The 16276-nt window shown below is 35.7% G+C and overlaps 2 protein-coding genes across 3 annotated transcripts; both read right to left on the reverse strand.

Annotated features, from left to right (window-relative positions):
- Nucleotides 1-2294, reverse strand: LOC110658631 (alcohol acyltransferase 9). Its single transcript, XM_058130818.1, has 2 exons — nucleotides 1692-2294; nucleotides 1-1061 (listed from the first exon to the last, which is right to left on the reverse strand). The coding sequence occupies exons 1-2, from the start codon at nucleotides 2123-2125 to the stop codon at nucleotides 140-142; spliced, it is 1356 nt and encodes a 451-aa protein (XP_057986801.1). The 5' UTR covers nucleotides 2126-2294; the 3' UTR covers nucleotides 1-139.
- A 9554-nt stretch (nucleotides 2295-11848) lies between these two features.
- Nucleotides 11849-16133, reverse strand: LOC110658632 (AP-4 complex subunit mu). Of its 2 annotated transcripts, XR_009141867.1 has the most exons (9): nucleotides 15887-16133; nucleotides 15463-15557; nucleotides 14692-14895; nucleotides 13182-13298; nucleotides 12966-13094; nucleotides 12592-12718; nucleotides 12332-12435; nucleotides 12114-12217; nucleotides 11993-12010 (listed from the first exon to the last, which is right to left on the reverse strand). XR_009141867.1 is itself a non-coding variant. In XM_058130819.1 (8 exons), the coding sequence occupies exons 1-8, from the start codon at nucleotides 15942-15944 to the stop codon at nucleotides 11873-11875; spliced, it is 972 nt and encodes a 323-aa protein (XP_057986802.1). In that variant the 5' UTR covers nucleotides 15945-16133; the 3' UTR covers nucleotides 11849-11872. The 2 variants fall into 2 exon arrangements, 1 of the variants encoding a protein (XP_057986802.1); XM_058130819.1 differs by lacking the exon at nucleotides 12332-12435 and having other exon boundaries at nucleotides 11849-12010.
- Nucleotides 16134-16276: the final 143 nt, after the last annotated feature.

The raw sequence follows: 16276 nt of genomic DNA on the forward strand, positions 1-16276 counted from the left end.
GAAGTTGTAGAAAACATTGAGTCAGCCAAATTCACTTTGACAATACATGACACAGTAGTTTGATCCCATCATAAATGGTTCTTATATTAAGTAGAATGATTATTAAGGAGAAAAAAACACAATTATATGGCATAATTAATCAAATCAATCCATTTTCTTCTAGATGATACCCATTATCATTGGCTTCTTTATCCCAAAAATCCTCCTTCATATAATGCTCAAACTTCACAACCGCACTCTCTGGCAGCGACACGAGCACGGTGACCGCTTCATCATCGCCAATAACCGGCAAAAACAAGCAGTAAATGTCACTAGTCAAAGGCCCCATATGCAATGGCTTCCCTTCTCCAAAATCCAAATCCTCTAATCCTAATTTTGACCACTGAGAGATGACCAAACTTGCCGAAAGGTCAGTTTTTACGGTTTTATCCTCCAAGAAATCAATCATTGACCTCACATAATCATCGCTTAAACAAGATTTAGCATGTTGAACCAACTTCACCCCATGATGCAAAGTACTAGAGACCAAATCCTTAACATAGGTCTGAGCACACCCAAGGACGAATCCATTGCCATAATACCCTGGTGGTATTTCTGGGATTAACTTTTTCCTGACGTTAACTGAGAAAAGGAGCTTGACGTTGAGGGCAGATGGCAAGTCCAGTGATCTAACCCAACAGCGCCACGCGTGTGATGCCAGTATTTCGAAGGTGGTACACTTGAGTGAGGGCACGCACTGCCTCTTGAGGTGGAGGATATGAGACGTGCTAAAGGTTAAGGAAGCGGGCACCAGTGGCTGAGACTGTAAATAGTGGTTAAGGCACAAGGCCGGTTGTGGTTCAGTGTCCGCAGTTCTGACATAACTAGGATGAGTGAAGGTAACTTGTAGGGGATTTCGGGGTTTTAACACGTATCGGGAATGAAACGGCACGATTGGAAGATCATGATTCGGTTTTGTGGTGAAGTGGGTCCATGCCTGCAAGAACTGGGATGTGCCTATACCGTCACATACGCAGTGATTAACTCCTGTGCTTATTATCATTCCTCCGCACCGCAGATTCGTTACCTGCAAATGGTAGAAATGGAATAATAAATTAAAAATAAATAAATAAACATTTATATATATAAATATTTATATATATATATCGAGCAAAAGCCCTTTTTAAGGAGAAAATTCGAAAAAGAAAAAAGGAGATTGAGATGAACCCTAAGATCATCTATGGCCACGCATTTCCTGGAGAATGGGCCAGGAAAGGTAAACGGCATCGTTGGGTAAAAACGACGCCGTTCTGGGAGCTCCACCTCTCAGTTCCAGGTCGAATTCATTTTCTTTTCCTTCTTGGTATTTAAAAAAAAAAAAAAGTAAAAGGTTTCCTGTTGCCTTGACAACGTCACTTTCCCCAGGATGCATGTTCGAGAGAGAAAGATCACACTGAACAACTGGGAAACTTTCGCTTATATATATATATATATATATAAGTGGTAACGTCGGAGGATGTATTAATGGAGCACTGAGCTAATTGGGAATCTGCTGAAAATTTCAAGGATTAAATAGATTAACCAAAACTTAATTTATTAACTACTACTTAATTAAATTAATATAGGATTAAGTAAATTGGTAAACATTCTAATGAATCTTGCGGATTAGTGGTACTGATTATGTGAGGAAGTCCTGAAGAAATTAAAAGAAGGTTACCTGAACGACAAGAGGAGGAATATCCAAGAAGCTCTGGGCTTCCACTCTATACAAAAGCTTTCTCCAAGACCTGTTTGGTTTGCTAGAAAGTTCAAGAAACTGTTCAGCTGTGATATCCATGAAAGCTTCAGCAAAGACCGCACCTTCTCCATTGCAATCTACTTCAAGCTTCTGATCGTCTTCTTTGGTGGTTCTCAACCTCCCGGCTAATGGGTAGTACTCCACGAGAACTTTAGAGAGTGAATATTTCAAGATATCTGAGCTCACAGATTTTTTGAAAAGGTAGAGATATTTAATGGAGAATCTAAGGAACTTTTGATCATCAAGATTGGAGAGATATAGAGAATGGTTTGGGGTAGGGATAGAAGGGGAGATTAGAACTGGTTGGTTTTGATACAAACAATCCGGGAGGTCTGGAGATTTGAACATGTTTGCCAGTTGTTCTTCTTCGGTTCAAGTGTTAATTTGTTGAAGATGATACAGAAGTTTATAGAGAGGGAGAGAGAGGTTTGAAGACAAGAAAAACAGAGATCTACGGCTGGATATGGTGAGGGTACGATGAGATTCCTTTTAGGAAGGGGTGAGGGTGTGAGGCTAAGGAGAGTGCGTGCATAGATGTGCTTTTTATAAGCTCTATATATTTTAATAATTAACTCTAATTAGTATTTTAAATTTAAATTTTCACAGGCTTATATTATTATTAAAATTATTGTTAAAAATATAAATATTATATAAAATTTTAAATTAATTTTAATAATATTAAAGAAATATTATTAAAAAATTATTTTTTTAATCCAATTGAATAACAAACAAACCCTTATATTTTCTAATTAGCACATTTTGAAAAGCACTTTTTCGTACGCTTTTTTTTTTTTTTATTACAAAGCCATTTCGTGTCTTTTTACCACAAAACAACATTCAAAATCATAATCCTAAATTAACACAAGCCACACACATAGACTTCTTTTTGTCAAAAGTTAGGCCATCCTTATTTATTTTCCAATCTATTTATTTTGTAAAAAAATATATATTTTTCAAAATTTTTTTAATTTTTTATCTATTAAATTATTTAAAAAATTAATCAATAAAAAATGTTTTTTAATAAAAAATTAATTTAATTTTTATGAAAATAAATATAACACACCCAAATTTTTAAATTTATTATTTTGTGAGTAATATTAATATTTTAATTTTATTTAAATTTTAGAAAATTATTTGAAATTTTTCGGATTTTAGAAATCGGGTTTGATTTCCCAAAAATAAAAAAATTTGTTGATTTTTAAAAATTAATTTAAAGACCACGTGGCAAAACTAAAAATATATTTGGAGTCTACGAATTTTTCTGAGTTTTCTAGAATTTTTTTGAAATTTTTGGGCCTCGTTTTTAGTCCCAAGACAGAGTAAAAATTCAATTTCGAATATCCTGAATCGAACCAGCCGAATCGAACAAGACCGAATCGGATTGACCGAATCGAACAGGATCGGACCGGTCGAATCGGGCCAGTTCCTTCTTCTTCTTCTTCTTTTTCTTCCTGCGCACATTTCCTCTTCTTCTCTCTCTCTCTCCCGTTTTCTCTCTCCTCCCTCACCCCCAGGCCACGCCTCCGCCTCCCCTACCTCCCCACCTCACCGGCCACGCCCGTGCCTCCCCCTGATCGGCCGTCTTCCAGTGGCCGGAAAGCGCGACGCCTCCTGCTGCTGACACTTCACCTTCCCGACCAAAATTCGGCCGATCCGGCCACTGATTGGGTCGGGTCTTGTGTCAAACACCATTTACACATTGAGAGCTTTCCATAGACACCAAGAACACAAAAATTCATTGAGCGATTTGTCCAATTTTTGTCCGAAAAGTTTTAGCCCATTTTGATTTTTGAGCTAGATTTCTCGCAAACCATGAACCCCACGAGAAAACCAAGAGTACCAGAGCACTCCAGTCATCGAGAGCTTCGCGGCAATATAAATTTCAAAATTTTTCGACACCGTTTTTCGATGGGTCCCACGAAACTTCGTAGTGTTTTTCCGAGCATTAAATGAGCTTAGAAAATTCCGTAAAAATTATACACTAACCCCCGTGTTGTGGGCTTCGTGTAGGTACCTTCAATTGGCGAAAATCTGACAGTTGTTCGGGTCTGTGAATTTCTGGCCAAACAGACCGGCTACCGAAAAAGTCTCCGAATTGAATCGAGATTTGGGCTATCCCACCATTGTCAGACATCCCGAGCACATCCTCGGAGTCAAAATCGGCATAGGTAAACCCGAACCTTACTTTTTTCATAATTTTCTAGTGCTTAAATGAGATTAAAAATCCATAAAATATTCGTGGTAGCTCAGAAAATTATGATTCTTTTTGCAATAGTCTAGTAATATTGCTAAGAACCATGGGGCAAAAGTTTTAGAATTTTTAGAGTTTATTTGAGTAGTTTTTGTAAAAAGGGTCAATTATAATGACTAAATTGTAATTTTACATATTGTGATTGATGACTGTTTGGATGGGCTCAGGAGGGGCTGTGTGATATGATTGAATTGTGGGTGTATGATTGGTAGATATAGAAGTGTGTTTTAAACCCATTTACAGGTTGGGTATGTCATAGGTATAAGGGAGACTTTACCGGATTTTCGGCACGACTTAGGAAGTATTTGGTCTTTTCTTGATTCGCATTGAGTCAATTATATTAAATAATTGTAATAAAATTGTCAGGTGAGCTGGGACAGCCTTCTTCTTCCACCCAGTCGCCACAGTGACTGCTATCAAGTCTGTGAGTAAAATATTAATTTTAATTGTAATTTCGATATTATTATATGTTCAGGCATGCCCATGCATCACTTATATGTATATGTCTATGTAGTTAAACTTTAGACATATTTTATGTTGCATTCACAATTGTTAAAGTGACATGGATGTGTTTGTGGTAATTTGGAACAGTGTGCATGCGTTGGCGTGCGTGTGGTATAATGTTGGATATGGACAGGACGGGTAGACACGGCTTGAAATCTTCGCTAGAATCTGGTCCTTCGGGGTAGACACGGCTTGAGTTATTCGCTGGCACAGGTTGGATTAAAGAAAGCTGTATAGGAGATCAGCTCCCATATATTTATGATTTGACATTACTGGGTGTGTGAGTGCTCCAAATTACCTTTTTGCTGTTATGATGTGAAAATATTGCCGATATTGCATTTCACTCTACAAGTTGCATTAGCTTTAGATAGTTATAGAGATCATGGTTAAAATTGATATTTTACTCTATGAGTCGAACGCTCACTCATGTTCATTATTTTTCAGGCTACAATAGGATTTTTGTTGTGGTTAACCTGCTTTCTCCTTCGCAGGTTGTATATTAATGTTGTGTAATTCTATTAACTCATAGAATTCCGCATGTTTTATAAATATTCATTTGATTTGGGTTTGTAATATAAGTACCATGTTGAACTTGTAAACTTATTAGTATATGCATGTATGTTGGATTGGATGAGGGAGTTGAGCTCCCATTTATTTTTATGATTGTTATGAGTATGTGGAGGGTGCGCTGAGCTCCCCAATTGATTATATATTATATTTACAGGTCGGGTGAGTCAAAAACTCCCCGTTAAAATGTTCATTTTATGGCCGAACTCTGTCCGGTTAAATTCTTGAAATTGGGCCCAAATGGGCCTTAGAGTTGAGTTAAGGAATAGTTAGGCTTACTACGGGTCTCGGGGGTTTTAGGCTGGCCCAGGTCCTATTGTCAGTCCGGCCCATAGGTTGGGTCGTGACAATAAATTTCCTTTTAAAAAGTAGAAATTATTTTCTAAACTATAATTTAAAAATATTTATACATGCATAATATAAAATACATATTATTATTTTAATATTAAAATTAATAATAAAAAATATAAAATAAAATATTTTACAGTTATTTTTCAACAAAACAAAGTATTCATAATTAGAGAAATTTTCATATAACCACAATTACATAAAAACAAAAGTTAAGATAATTTCAATAATTTTGCAAATATAGATTAATCTTAAATTCGATTGAAATCGGAATGAATGATATAGATTTATATGATTCTGAATTAAAATTAATTTTCATTAAAAAATTAACATCTAAATATATTAAAATTAAATTAAAATTGAGAATAATTCTATTATTCATTTTTAAGTCCTCTACATTTTGAATCAAAATGGCCAGAACGCATAATGACCACCCCTAGTTTCACCTATAGATCATTCTTTTTTTTTTATTGGAATTTATTTATTTATTTATTTCAGCCTACTTGATTTTGTCTTGCTTATTTAAGAAGGCTGCTTTCTTTATAATGCTGTAATATTGGTCTCTAAATTGATTTTTGATGCTTATTAATAAAAAAAAAAGAAATAATGCCCATTAATTAGGCTTAAATAACCTCTTCCTTCTCTTTTGAAAATTTTTAAAAAACATATATAAAAATAAGTTGATTAAATATAAATATTCTCAATATATATAAAAATATGACTCTTTCTTGAAAAGTAATAGAATTTTTTTTTATAATGTAAAAAATAATTTTATATAATGGTGAGAGATAACACTGCAAGTAATTCTCTATCTTGTTTTTTTTTTTTTTTTTTAATCAAGAAGTAGTACACTATCTGAACAATATCACTGATGGCATGTGCATGCACGGCAACTGCAACGGCGTCGTTTCCAAAACTTGTTTACAAATTGCGAGACAAGTCTCGCATCGCGGGCAACATTTTCCGTAAACAAAAAAGTATATAAATCTTTGCAAGATCTGGTACGTGATCTCATGATATTGACATTGCCATATATATATATATATATATATATATATATAAACTAAGACATAATAAAAATAACAACAGATTAATTTTTTATTGATACTTAATTTAATTTAATTTTAATAAAATAAATTTAAATTTAAAAAATAATACTTAATTTTAATTCATTCAAGAATTACCACAGAAATAATAATAATTCTCAATTTTCTCTCAACTATCTCTCTATTCTCTCTCTCTCTTCTCTCTCTCTCTTCTCTAATTTTCTCTACTTCTCTTATAATTCTCTGTTAGGGTTCCTTAACCCTAACATTTGGTATCAGAGCTATCAGATCCAAGAATCAGTGGGTATTTGGTTCCTGGAAGTCAGAAATATGACTAGATCAGTTGTAGTGAGTCCAGAGATGGTGAAGATTGCTGAGCTGGAAGAACAAGTGAGGAATTTGCAAGAAGTTTCTCGGAATCTGCAAGAAGTGGCTTCAAGAACTGCTGGAGATCTGAAGGAATTTAAAGAAGATATGATGAAGAAAACTGAGGGTCAGAATGTTATCTTGGAGGAATTGCGAGCCTACATGAGTGCTGGAAGGAGTAATCAAGTTAGTAATTCTGGGGAAGGTGGAAGTAGATCTGAAAATGTTGGATTTTAGTCAGTTTTGGGAAATGGGATGGGTTTATTACCTAACCCTACAAGGATCCAGAATTTAAAGAATATAGGTAACCCTAATAACCTTGGAAAATTTTCTTTTATGGAAGGTATGCCACAGATTTTGCCCAAGATAGAGTTGGTTACTTTTGATGGGAAAGAACCTAGGGCTTGGTTGAGAAGGTGTGAAAAATATTTTGAGATCTATAAGGTTCCTATTGATCAAAAGGTATCAATAGCGAGCTTGTTTTTTGTGGATAGGGCTGATGCATGGTTCCATAATTGGAATAGGGGTGGAGTACATTCTTGGGAAGAATTTGAGAAAGGAATTTGTAGCAGATTTGGGGATGAAGGGCTAGAGGATTTAGTAGAGGGTTTTATGAAACTGAGGCAGGAGGGATCTTTAGAGGAATATCAAGATGAATTTGAGGAATTAAGAATAAGAATTGAGAGATTAATGCCTGAATTAGGTGAATCTTATTTTCTGTCTGCTTTTATGGGGGGTTTAAAGGATGAAATTAGGTTGGTTGTTAGAATGATGAAGCCTGTTTCCTTATCTCAGGCTATAGAAGTAGCTAGGCTTCAAGAACAAGTGTTGGAAGTCAGTAAAAAGCCTAAGAATACAAGCAATTTTTCCAAACCTTTTAGAAGCCAATCTACTGCCCCTTTAACTCCATATCAAACTAATTACCCAAGCCAGTATGCCAAGCCATATCAGACCTATCAAAACCCTCCAAGACCACCAAATTTTGACAAATCCAACCCTACAACAATTAAAACTCATTCCAGTACCAACTCACCCAATCCACTGCCTGTTTCTACTTTATCTTCAGTATATAAACCAACAAATTCTTTTTCAAATCCTGTTAAGAATCAGCCTAAACCATGTTACAGATGTGGGGACAAGTATTTTCCAGGGCATCAATGTAAGCAGAAATCATTAAATGCAATTTGTTCCGTGGAGAAGGATGATGATGGAGGTGAAGAGGAGTGGTTTGAAGCAGGAATGGAGATGGAGGAAAGGGAAAATATGGAAGACAACACTCTGTCAGTTCATGCACTGGAAGGTAGCCATGGCATTGATACAATAAGGATGTTGGGGCTTCATAAAAACAGGCAATTGGTGATATTAATTGACAGTGGTAGTACCACCAGTTTCCTTGACAAAAGAATAGCTAAAGAATTGAAATTGGAGTTGGTTTCAACACCACACACTGCTATTACAGTGGCAGATGGGAGGAAGTTAGGGTGTGATTTACAATGTCAGCAATTTAAATGGAAAATGGACAATAATGAGTTTAATTTTGATTTGAAAATTCTGGAATTAGGGGGTTTTGATATGATATTAGGAGTGGATTGGTTAAAGAAGCATAATCCAGTACTATTTGACTTTGAGGCATCAACAATTACTATTACCGTTGAAGGAAGATCTGTAGTTTTGCATGGCATTGGAGAGGGTAAGCTGCAGTCTGGGCTTTGGTATTCTGCCAATATATTGAGGAAAGATGGTAAGGATTTTCAGACTCCTTTATTCTGTGTTATGCATTCTGACCACTACTTGCTATCAGCTACTTCCAATTTTGGGTGTGATGAGAGATTGCAACAATTACTCCAGAAATATAGCAGCATTTTTGAAGAGCCTCAAGGGTTACCACCTTTTAGAAGTCACAATCATGCTATTCCTCTAAAGCATGATGCTCAGCCTGTTACTATTAGGCCTTACAGATACCCCCATTACCAGAAGACAGAGATTGAAACATTGATAAAAGATATGCTCTCCTCTTCCATCATTCAACCTAGCACTAGCCCCTATTCTTCTCTTGTTCTTTTAGTGAAGAAGAAAGATGGGACATGGAGATTTTGTGTTGACTATAGGAGACTTAATGACTTGACAGTTAAGGATAAGTTTCCAATCCCTATTATTGATGATTTGCTAGATGAATTGCATGGGGCTGTGATCTTTTCTAAGATAGATTTGAGGGCTAGTTACCATCAAATAAGGATGAAGGAGGATGATATTCCTAAGACTGCTTTTAGGACACACCATGGGCGTTTTGAATTTAAAGTGATGCCTTTTGGGCTCACTAATGCCCCTGCTACATTTCAGGCCATAATGAATCACATTTTCCAACCTTTCTTAAGGAAATTTGTACTGGTATTTTTTGATGATATCTTGGTTTATAGTAGGGATATGGAGAGTCATTTGGAGCATTTGGGACAAGTGTTTGAGGTGCTGCAGGCCCAACATCTTTTTGCTAAACAATCTAAATGTTTCTTTGGGCAAACTGAAATTGAATATCTTGGGCATATCATCTCAAGATAGGGGGTTGCTACTGATCCAAAAAAGATTGCTGCTATGGTAAACTGGCCTGTTCCTAATTCAGTCAAGGATCTCAGGAGTTTTTTGGGACTTACAGGCTATTATAGGAAATTTATCAAAAATTATGGGGTTATTTGTCAGCCTCTAACTGATCTATTAAAGAAGGATTCATTTCACTGGAATGCTATTGCTCAAAAGGCTTTTGAGAAGCTTAGGGAATTAATGTCTACAGCTCCAGTTTTAGCTCTGCCAGATTTTTCTAAGCCATTTGTAATTGAGACAGATGCTAGTAATAGGGGAATGGGAGCAGTGTTGCAACAGCAAGGGCATCCTATTGCCTTCATTTCTAAGGCTTTTGGGCCTAAGAGTGAGGCTTTATCTGTGTATGAGAAGGAATTGCTAGCTATCACTTTTGCAGTGAGTAAATGGAGGCATTACCTAGAACAGGGTCAGTTCTTTATTAAAACTGATCATGAAAGTATAAAATACTTACTTGAGCAGAGGTTACATACTAATTTGCAGCAGAAGGGTATTTCTAAATTGTTGGGGTTGAACTATAAGATACTGTATAGGAAGGGAATTGAAAATAAAGTGGCAGATGCATTGTCAAGGAGGCCTGCAGACTTTCATTCTTGTGTTATTCAATCTGTGGTAGTTCCTGCTTGGATGCAGCAATTGGTGGAAAGTTATGAAGGGGATGATAAAGTTAGAGAGTTAATTCAGAAGCTCTCTTTGGACCATAATGCTGTTGCAGGTTATCAGTTGAAGAATGGTGTCCTATATTACAACCATAGGCTGTATGTAGGGAATTCTACAACTTTGAAGCATACCTTATTGCAAACTTATCACAATTCTGCTGTGGGAGGCCATTCAGGGGTTAATGTCACTTATTTGAGATTGAAGAGGTATTTCTTTTGGCCTGGTATGTTGAAAGAAGTGATGGAATGGGTAAAGTCTTGTGATGTATGTGCAAAATGTAAGGGTGAAACATGCCCTTATCCAGGGAAGTTACAGCCTCTTCCCATTCCTTCCCAAGCTTGGCAAGAAATTTCTATGGATTTTATTGAGGGTCTCCCAAAGTCAAGAGGTAAAGACACTATTCTGGTAGTAGTTTGTAGATTAACAAAGGTGGCACACTTTATCTCTCTGTCCCATCCTTATACAGCAGCATCAGTAGCTCATGTTTTTCTGGATACTGTCTTTAAACTTCATGGGGTTCCTCAAGTAATTACTTCAGACAGAGATAAAGTCTTCACAAGTCTATTCTGGCAGGAATTATTCAAGTGTTTGGGGGTTAAATTGGCTATGAGTTCAGCCTATCACCCTCAATCAGATGGTCAAACTGAAAGGGTGAATCGGTGTATTGAAACCTATTTAAGATATATGGTTCACTTGAAACCTGCAAAATGGGTGGACTGGTTATCCCTAGCAGAGTGGTGGTATAATTCTTCATTCCATAGTGCCATCAGAATGTCACCTTTTGAGGCTCTATATGGGTATGCCCCTCAATTCTTGCCTATGTTTCCTTTTGATGGTGTGAAGGTAGGAGCTGTAGATACCTTCATCCATGACAGACAGCAGCTTAGTTCTCTTCTCCAGGCCAATTTGCAACAGGCTCAGAATAGGATGAAGCAGCAAGCTGACAAGGGCCGATCTGAAAGGGAATTTTCTGTTGGAGATTGGGTATATCTGAGATTGCAACCTTATAGGCAAACCTCAGTGGCACTGAGGCAGAATTTGAAATTATCTGCTAAGTTTTATGGGCCATTTCAAGTAATTGCTAGAATGGGCAAGGTGGCTTACAAGTTACAATTGCCATCTTCTTCTACAATTCATCCCGTTTTTCATGTTTCAATGTTGAAAAGAAGGATTGGTGAGGGGATCACTTCAATTTCTGAATTGCCTATTCTGCAAGAAGATCAGTTTGTAGTTTTTCCTGAGAAGGTATTACAGACCAGAGTGGTTTCCAGGGGAGATCAGAAGGTGGAACAAGGACTTATCAAGTGGTTTCAATTGCCTGAAGAGGATGCCACCTAGGAGGATAGAAGTTTTATCACTGCTCAATTTCCAGAACAGCCACTTTCTTGGGGACAAGAAAGTGCTGAAGGAAGGGGTATTGTTACATACTATAGAAGAAAGTATAATAGTAATAGGAAGGGGAATATTGGCGGGAAAGGAGCTAGAGTGTATAACTGATTCTGTAACAGAATTGGTAACTGCTATGTTTGACTTTAGAGAAAGTAGTTACTGAGTTGAGATATAAATTCTCAACAAGCTAATCTGTAGATTCATTCAAGAATTATCACAGAAATAATAATTCTCAATTTTCTCTCAACTATCTCTCTATTCTCTCTCTCTCTTCTCTCTCTCTCTTCTCTAATTTTCTCTACTTCTCTTATAATTCTGTGTTAGGGTTCCTTAACCCTAACAGTGTGGTTGGTTTGAAGTTCTAAGGAGCCCTTAGAATTGCAAACTCAAGTAAGCTTTAGTCACCTTCTTGGATCCCACTTCTTCAATTAATGCATTAATTCGGAATGGAGGTCTAAACTCTTGAGTCATTCGGTAGTTCATGACAGAAAATTCACCATCTGGCGCTACCTGTCAGAGAGAAGTACTACAGTCTCAATAAAGTTGTCAGGTAAGTGAAAGGCATATTAGAAGAAATACACCAAATATATTGAACCATCCAATTGACACGCACCATAGCCAAAGTCCTGTCAATGTCAAAACTATCAAGATGTACTGATTCATGGAAATTACAATTGTCCAGAATCAGTGTCCCTGCTCCAGATGAACTACCGTAGTCTGTTGCAGAAAGCAGCACAGCAATTTTCATGCATTGAGGAAGTGACAAGTTAGAAAATAATCTTAGAAACTTTCTTTTCAGTATACAGACAATGCAAACCAGTCAACACTCACAATTGTTTTGAACTACATCATATACTGTCTTCTACAAATAAGAGTGAAAAATCAAAATGCAAGCAGAGGGTGGTAATTGTTAAATAAGCATCCCCTGCAAAAGGCTGTCTTAAACTGTAAGATGGTGAAAGATATGGCTTGACACTTCAAATAAAGAATGTGCCTCACTCTCACCGGTAGTGCAAAACCAAGAGCCAGAAGCCATCACAATGTTCCAAGGGTCAAAAAAAAAAAAAAAATACTATAGATTATAGGCATACCATGGATTGACCTTCCACCTCTTCCTATACTTAGTTCTTCATTTAAAGCAAGCCGAATCTCAGGGTTGCCAGTAAGGTAACTCTTCATTTGGATCGTGCCATCAATCTCAGAAGTAAGTATGTATCCCTGTATGCCCAACATTAAATTAATAAGATAAAAAAAAGGCTGAAATGAATGAAAATGATGGATTTATTTATTACTTTATTTTTTATTATTATTATTATTACTTTTTTTTTTTTTTTGGGGGGGGGGGGGGGGGGGTTGTGTTAATTTAACACTTTTTGCCAATGGATTGTCTGAGAAGTGTGACTATAGATAATGTAGCACTCATTAACATTTTTTTTAATAATTACGATGTTTCTTAAACACTCACACTAGCGCTGAATGTGACACTTATTTTCTCGATTACATCTACAAAAATTTCCTCTCTATTCCTGCCACGAGGTTCATTGGCTAAAACAGATTTGGTTACAGCTGTTGCAGGCATTCTTTTGGCCCCTTGCTGCAGCAAGAAAATTTACAAATTTAATTAAATATGTAAGCCAATTAAAAAAGAGTGCACCAGTATGTAATTGCTTATAATCAATACCACAAAGATGGAAGCAGGACCAAGGCTGGGCAAACATGCAGCATCAATCATGATTGGCTCATTAAATACAAAGGATTTCAGAACCTCAGTTGATGTTGTTTGAACATAACCAAAATCCTGGAACAAATTACTCAAATCAGAATGTACAGTTTACAAGGAACAACAATTTATCAGATTATTATGGAAAACATTTCAAGTAAAAAATCATACATATAACTCAAGCATTGCAATAAGAAAAATTTTACAACTTGCAAAGTAAGAATTATGAAACTGAGTCTATTAGTCTAGCAACAAACTTTTGACATTAATTGACGATGCGTTGCTTAGATAAATTTTCCTTACTGCTGCTAGAAATATCTGATAATAGGGAAAGGATGTTTCAAAAAAAGAAAAAATCTTCAAAACATATTTTCCTGCTAATGTCATTTGTCTAGTCATATATAAGAACAGAGGAAAAACATTGTTGAGTTTCTGTGCATAGGGACAGAAATTCTCCAATACATTATGCTTTCCCAATCCAACACACTGATATTAAAAGATGGCCATGAAGGTAGTGGCGGAACTAGGAATTAGCGTTAAGGGGGCGAAAATCTTATAATTTTTTTCCCTATTGTGACAAATGAGTAGTCACTCTCAATTTGAGTTAAAATAATAACTTCTAAATTTTGAGAACCCATTTTCCATAAAATACGCATAAGTAATTTTAGCTTTACTCATGATGTTAACTTCTTAATTTTACTAACTTAAAATTTTATTAATTTACAATTCAAACATAAACATAATTACAAAAGTAATAACTTAAAATTTTATGAAAAGTTTTAAAATTTCGCAATTTACACATGCATATATTTACAAGAATAAAATACAAGTTGTTAAAAATTAATAAAAATTTCCATCAAAATTTTCATCCATCTATTTTAAATATCAATTTTAATAAAAAACCTATAAATTAAAATTATCAACTTTAATTATGGAATAGAATGAAAAGAAAAAGTAAGGAATAATAAAGAGAATGGATAAAAAAGAAATTAAGTTGAGCAATTGTAGAGAGGAATCACTGCAATAATAGCAAAATTCGCCTTAATTGTATGTTAATTGTAACTTGAGTTTTGAGGTATCGAACTTTAAAGTTTTTAAGAGTATAGATATAAGCATAAGCAATTATGAGATGGGTTGGTTATTTTGAATCATGAAATGGGCAAATATCAAATTATGGAGAACAATTGGTCTTAATATTAAAAAAAAAAAAAAATTGACTAGGAGGGGCAACATTCAATGGGTTTGAAATATTCAGAAAAGTGATAGAAACAGAAAATTGGTATTGGGAATGACTTTCAAATATTATCAGCATTAGTTAGATAATGGCAATGCACTAAGCATCTAAACTCGGCCAAGCATCTAACTATCCAAGCCATCCATTTGTGACTTCAATTTCGTTTCTGCACCATCTGTTCTACCTCTAGTGGCATCCTTTTCTAGGTCTCTTATTGAACAAAAAAAAAACACTTACAATCATTTCATCCAGCAGCTCATACACGAGCACAAAATTTTTGCGCAGTGACTCTTCATTGAGAACACCAAGGTAATCTTTGATTACACGTGCATTTCTTTGAAGAAATTCCAGAACAAGTGAAGGTGAGATATTAACTCTTGTTGTTGCAACAAATAGCAACCCAGCAACCTTCACATGAAAGTAGTTCACACCATCCACATTCTATCAATGACAAAGATAAGCAAAGATGATTTTAGCATGTGCTGGAGAAAGAAAATAAACATTCAATCATAAATTAACTAATATCTCTGAAAATAATACTTGATAGGGTATCTTCCTTAACATGGCTGTAGGATCACTATCAGGACATAATGATTGTTAGGAATACTACATTTTAGTACGTATGAACAACAACCACTCTAGCCATAATCATTAATACTAGTTATTAATTAGTATAATTGATTCTTCCCCATTTGAACAACAGCATCAATTTTCTCGAAAAAGGAATACAGGGCAAAACGAGCCAGATTTCTCAACCAGTCTCTGCCATACTAGTAGGCAGTAGCATATCATTAGTCATCGGTCATCAGTAAACAAAATTCTAGGAGATGCCATGGCAAGTATTACAGATGTTAGATATCTAGTGTGCGAAAAATAGAAATAGCAGAAACTAATTTAAATAATAATAATAATAAGAAGAAGCTAATCTCATCCTAGAATGCATGGTCACATATACAAATATATAGATTAAGCATACTTAATATTAGTATTTGGTAAGAAAATACCTACAAAGACAGGTGGAGCGTCCCCTTCTTCATCCTCTTTCCAAAACTTAACTTTGCGGAAAAATATTTCAGCAGTTGCTTTGGGCACTTCACCACGATCTGCATGTTGGTTCAAGAACATTAATTATATCTTCAACTATAAAGCTCCCAACTTCTTCCTAGGTATATCCACCCTGCACAACTAAAATCAAACATTTTTATTTGTTCCTTTGGTTCAAAAACTGGAGACCTCACACGATTTCATTACCACTGGATTCTTTGGTAACTAATATCAAACATTAATTATCACTTCTTCATCATCATCTTCCACTCTAGTTCCATCAGAAACAATTGAATAATCTTAATTAATAGCTAATTTTATTAATATTTGAGAATTAAAAGAGAAAAGCAGCTAGCGCAAAGATGAAGAGGGTAAAGAGAGACTTAACAGTCACGGAAGACGATGCTATCGCCTCTCTGAGAGAGCACGAACAACTGCGAGATCATGGTTTCAAATCTTCGATTATCACTTTCCTTTGTGCTCTCATTTTAATTTAGGGGGGTGAGCTTTTAGGTCCTGTAGCGAGGAGAAAAATCGTAATTGAAACCTACGCTTTTAAGCCCCACGTTGCCATGTGAGGCAGCACACGTCCTTCTCGACTTTGGCGTGGAACTCGTGACTTGTCCGTTGCCACTTCTTAAGAACCCGGGGAGAATATGCTTCCCGTTGATCAACAGAAGGACGCAACAAATCACTCATTACAACGGCGTCGTTTCGGTAAATTGTTGTTACCATAATTTATAAAACGTCCACGTCTTTAGATAAAATTGTAAAGTTG

This window comes from Hevea brasiliensis, chromosome 12 (genome assembly GCF_030052815.1).
Source record: "Hevea brasiliensis isolate MT/VB/25A 57/8 chromosome 12, ASM3005281v1, whole genome shotgun sequence".
NCBI classification, from domain to species: Eukaryota; Viridiplantae; Streptophyta; class Magnoliopsida; order Malpighiales; family Euphorbiaceae; genus Hevea; species Hevea brasiliensis.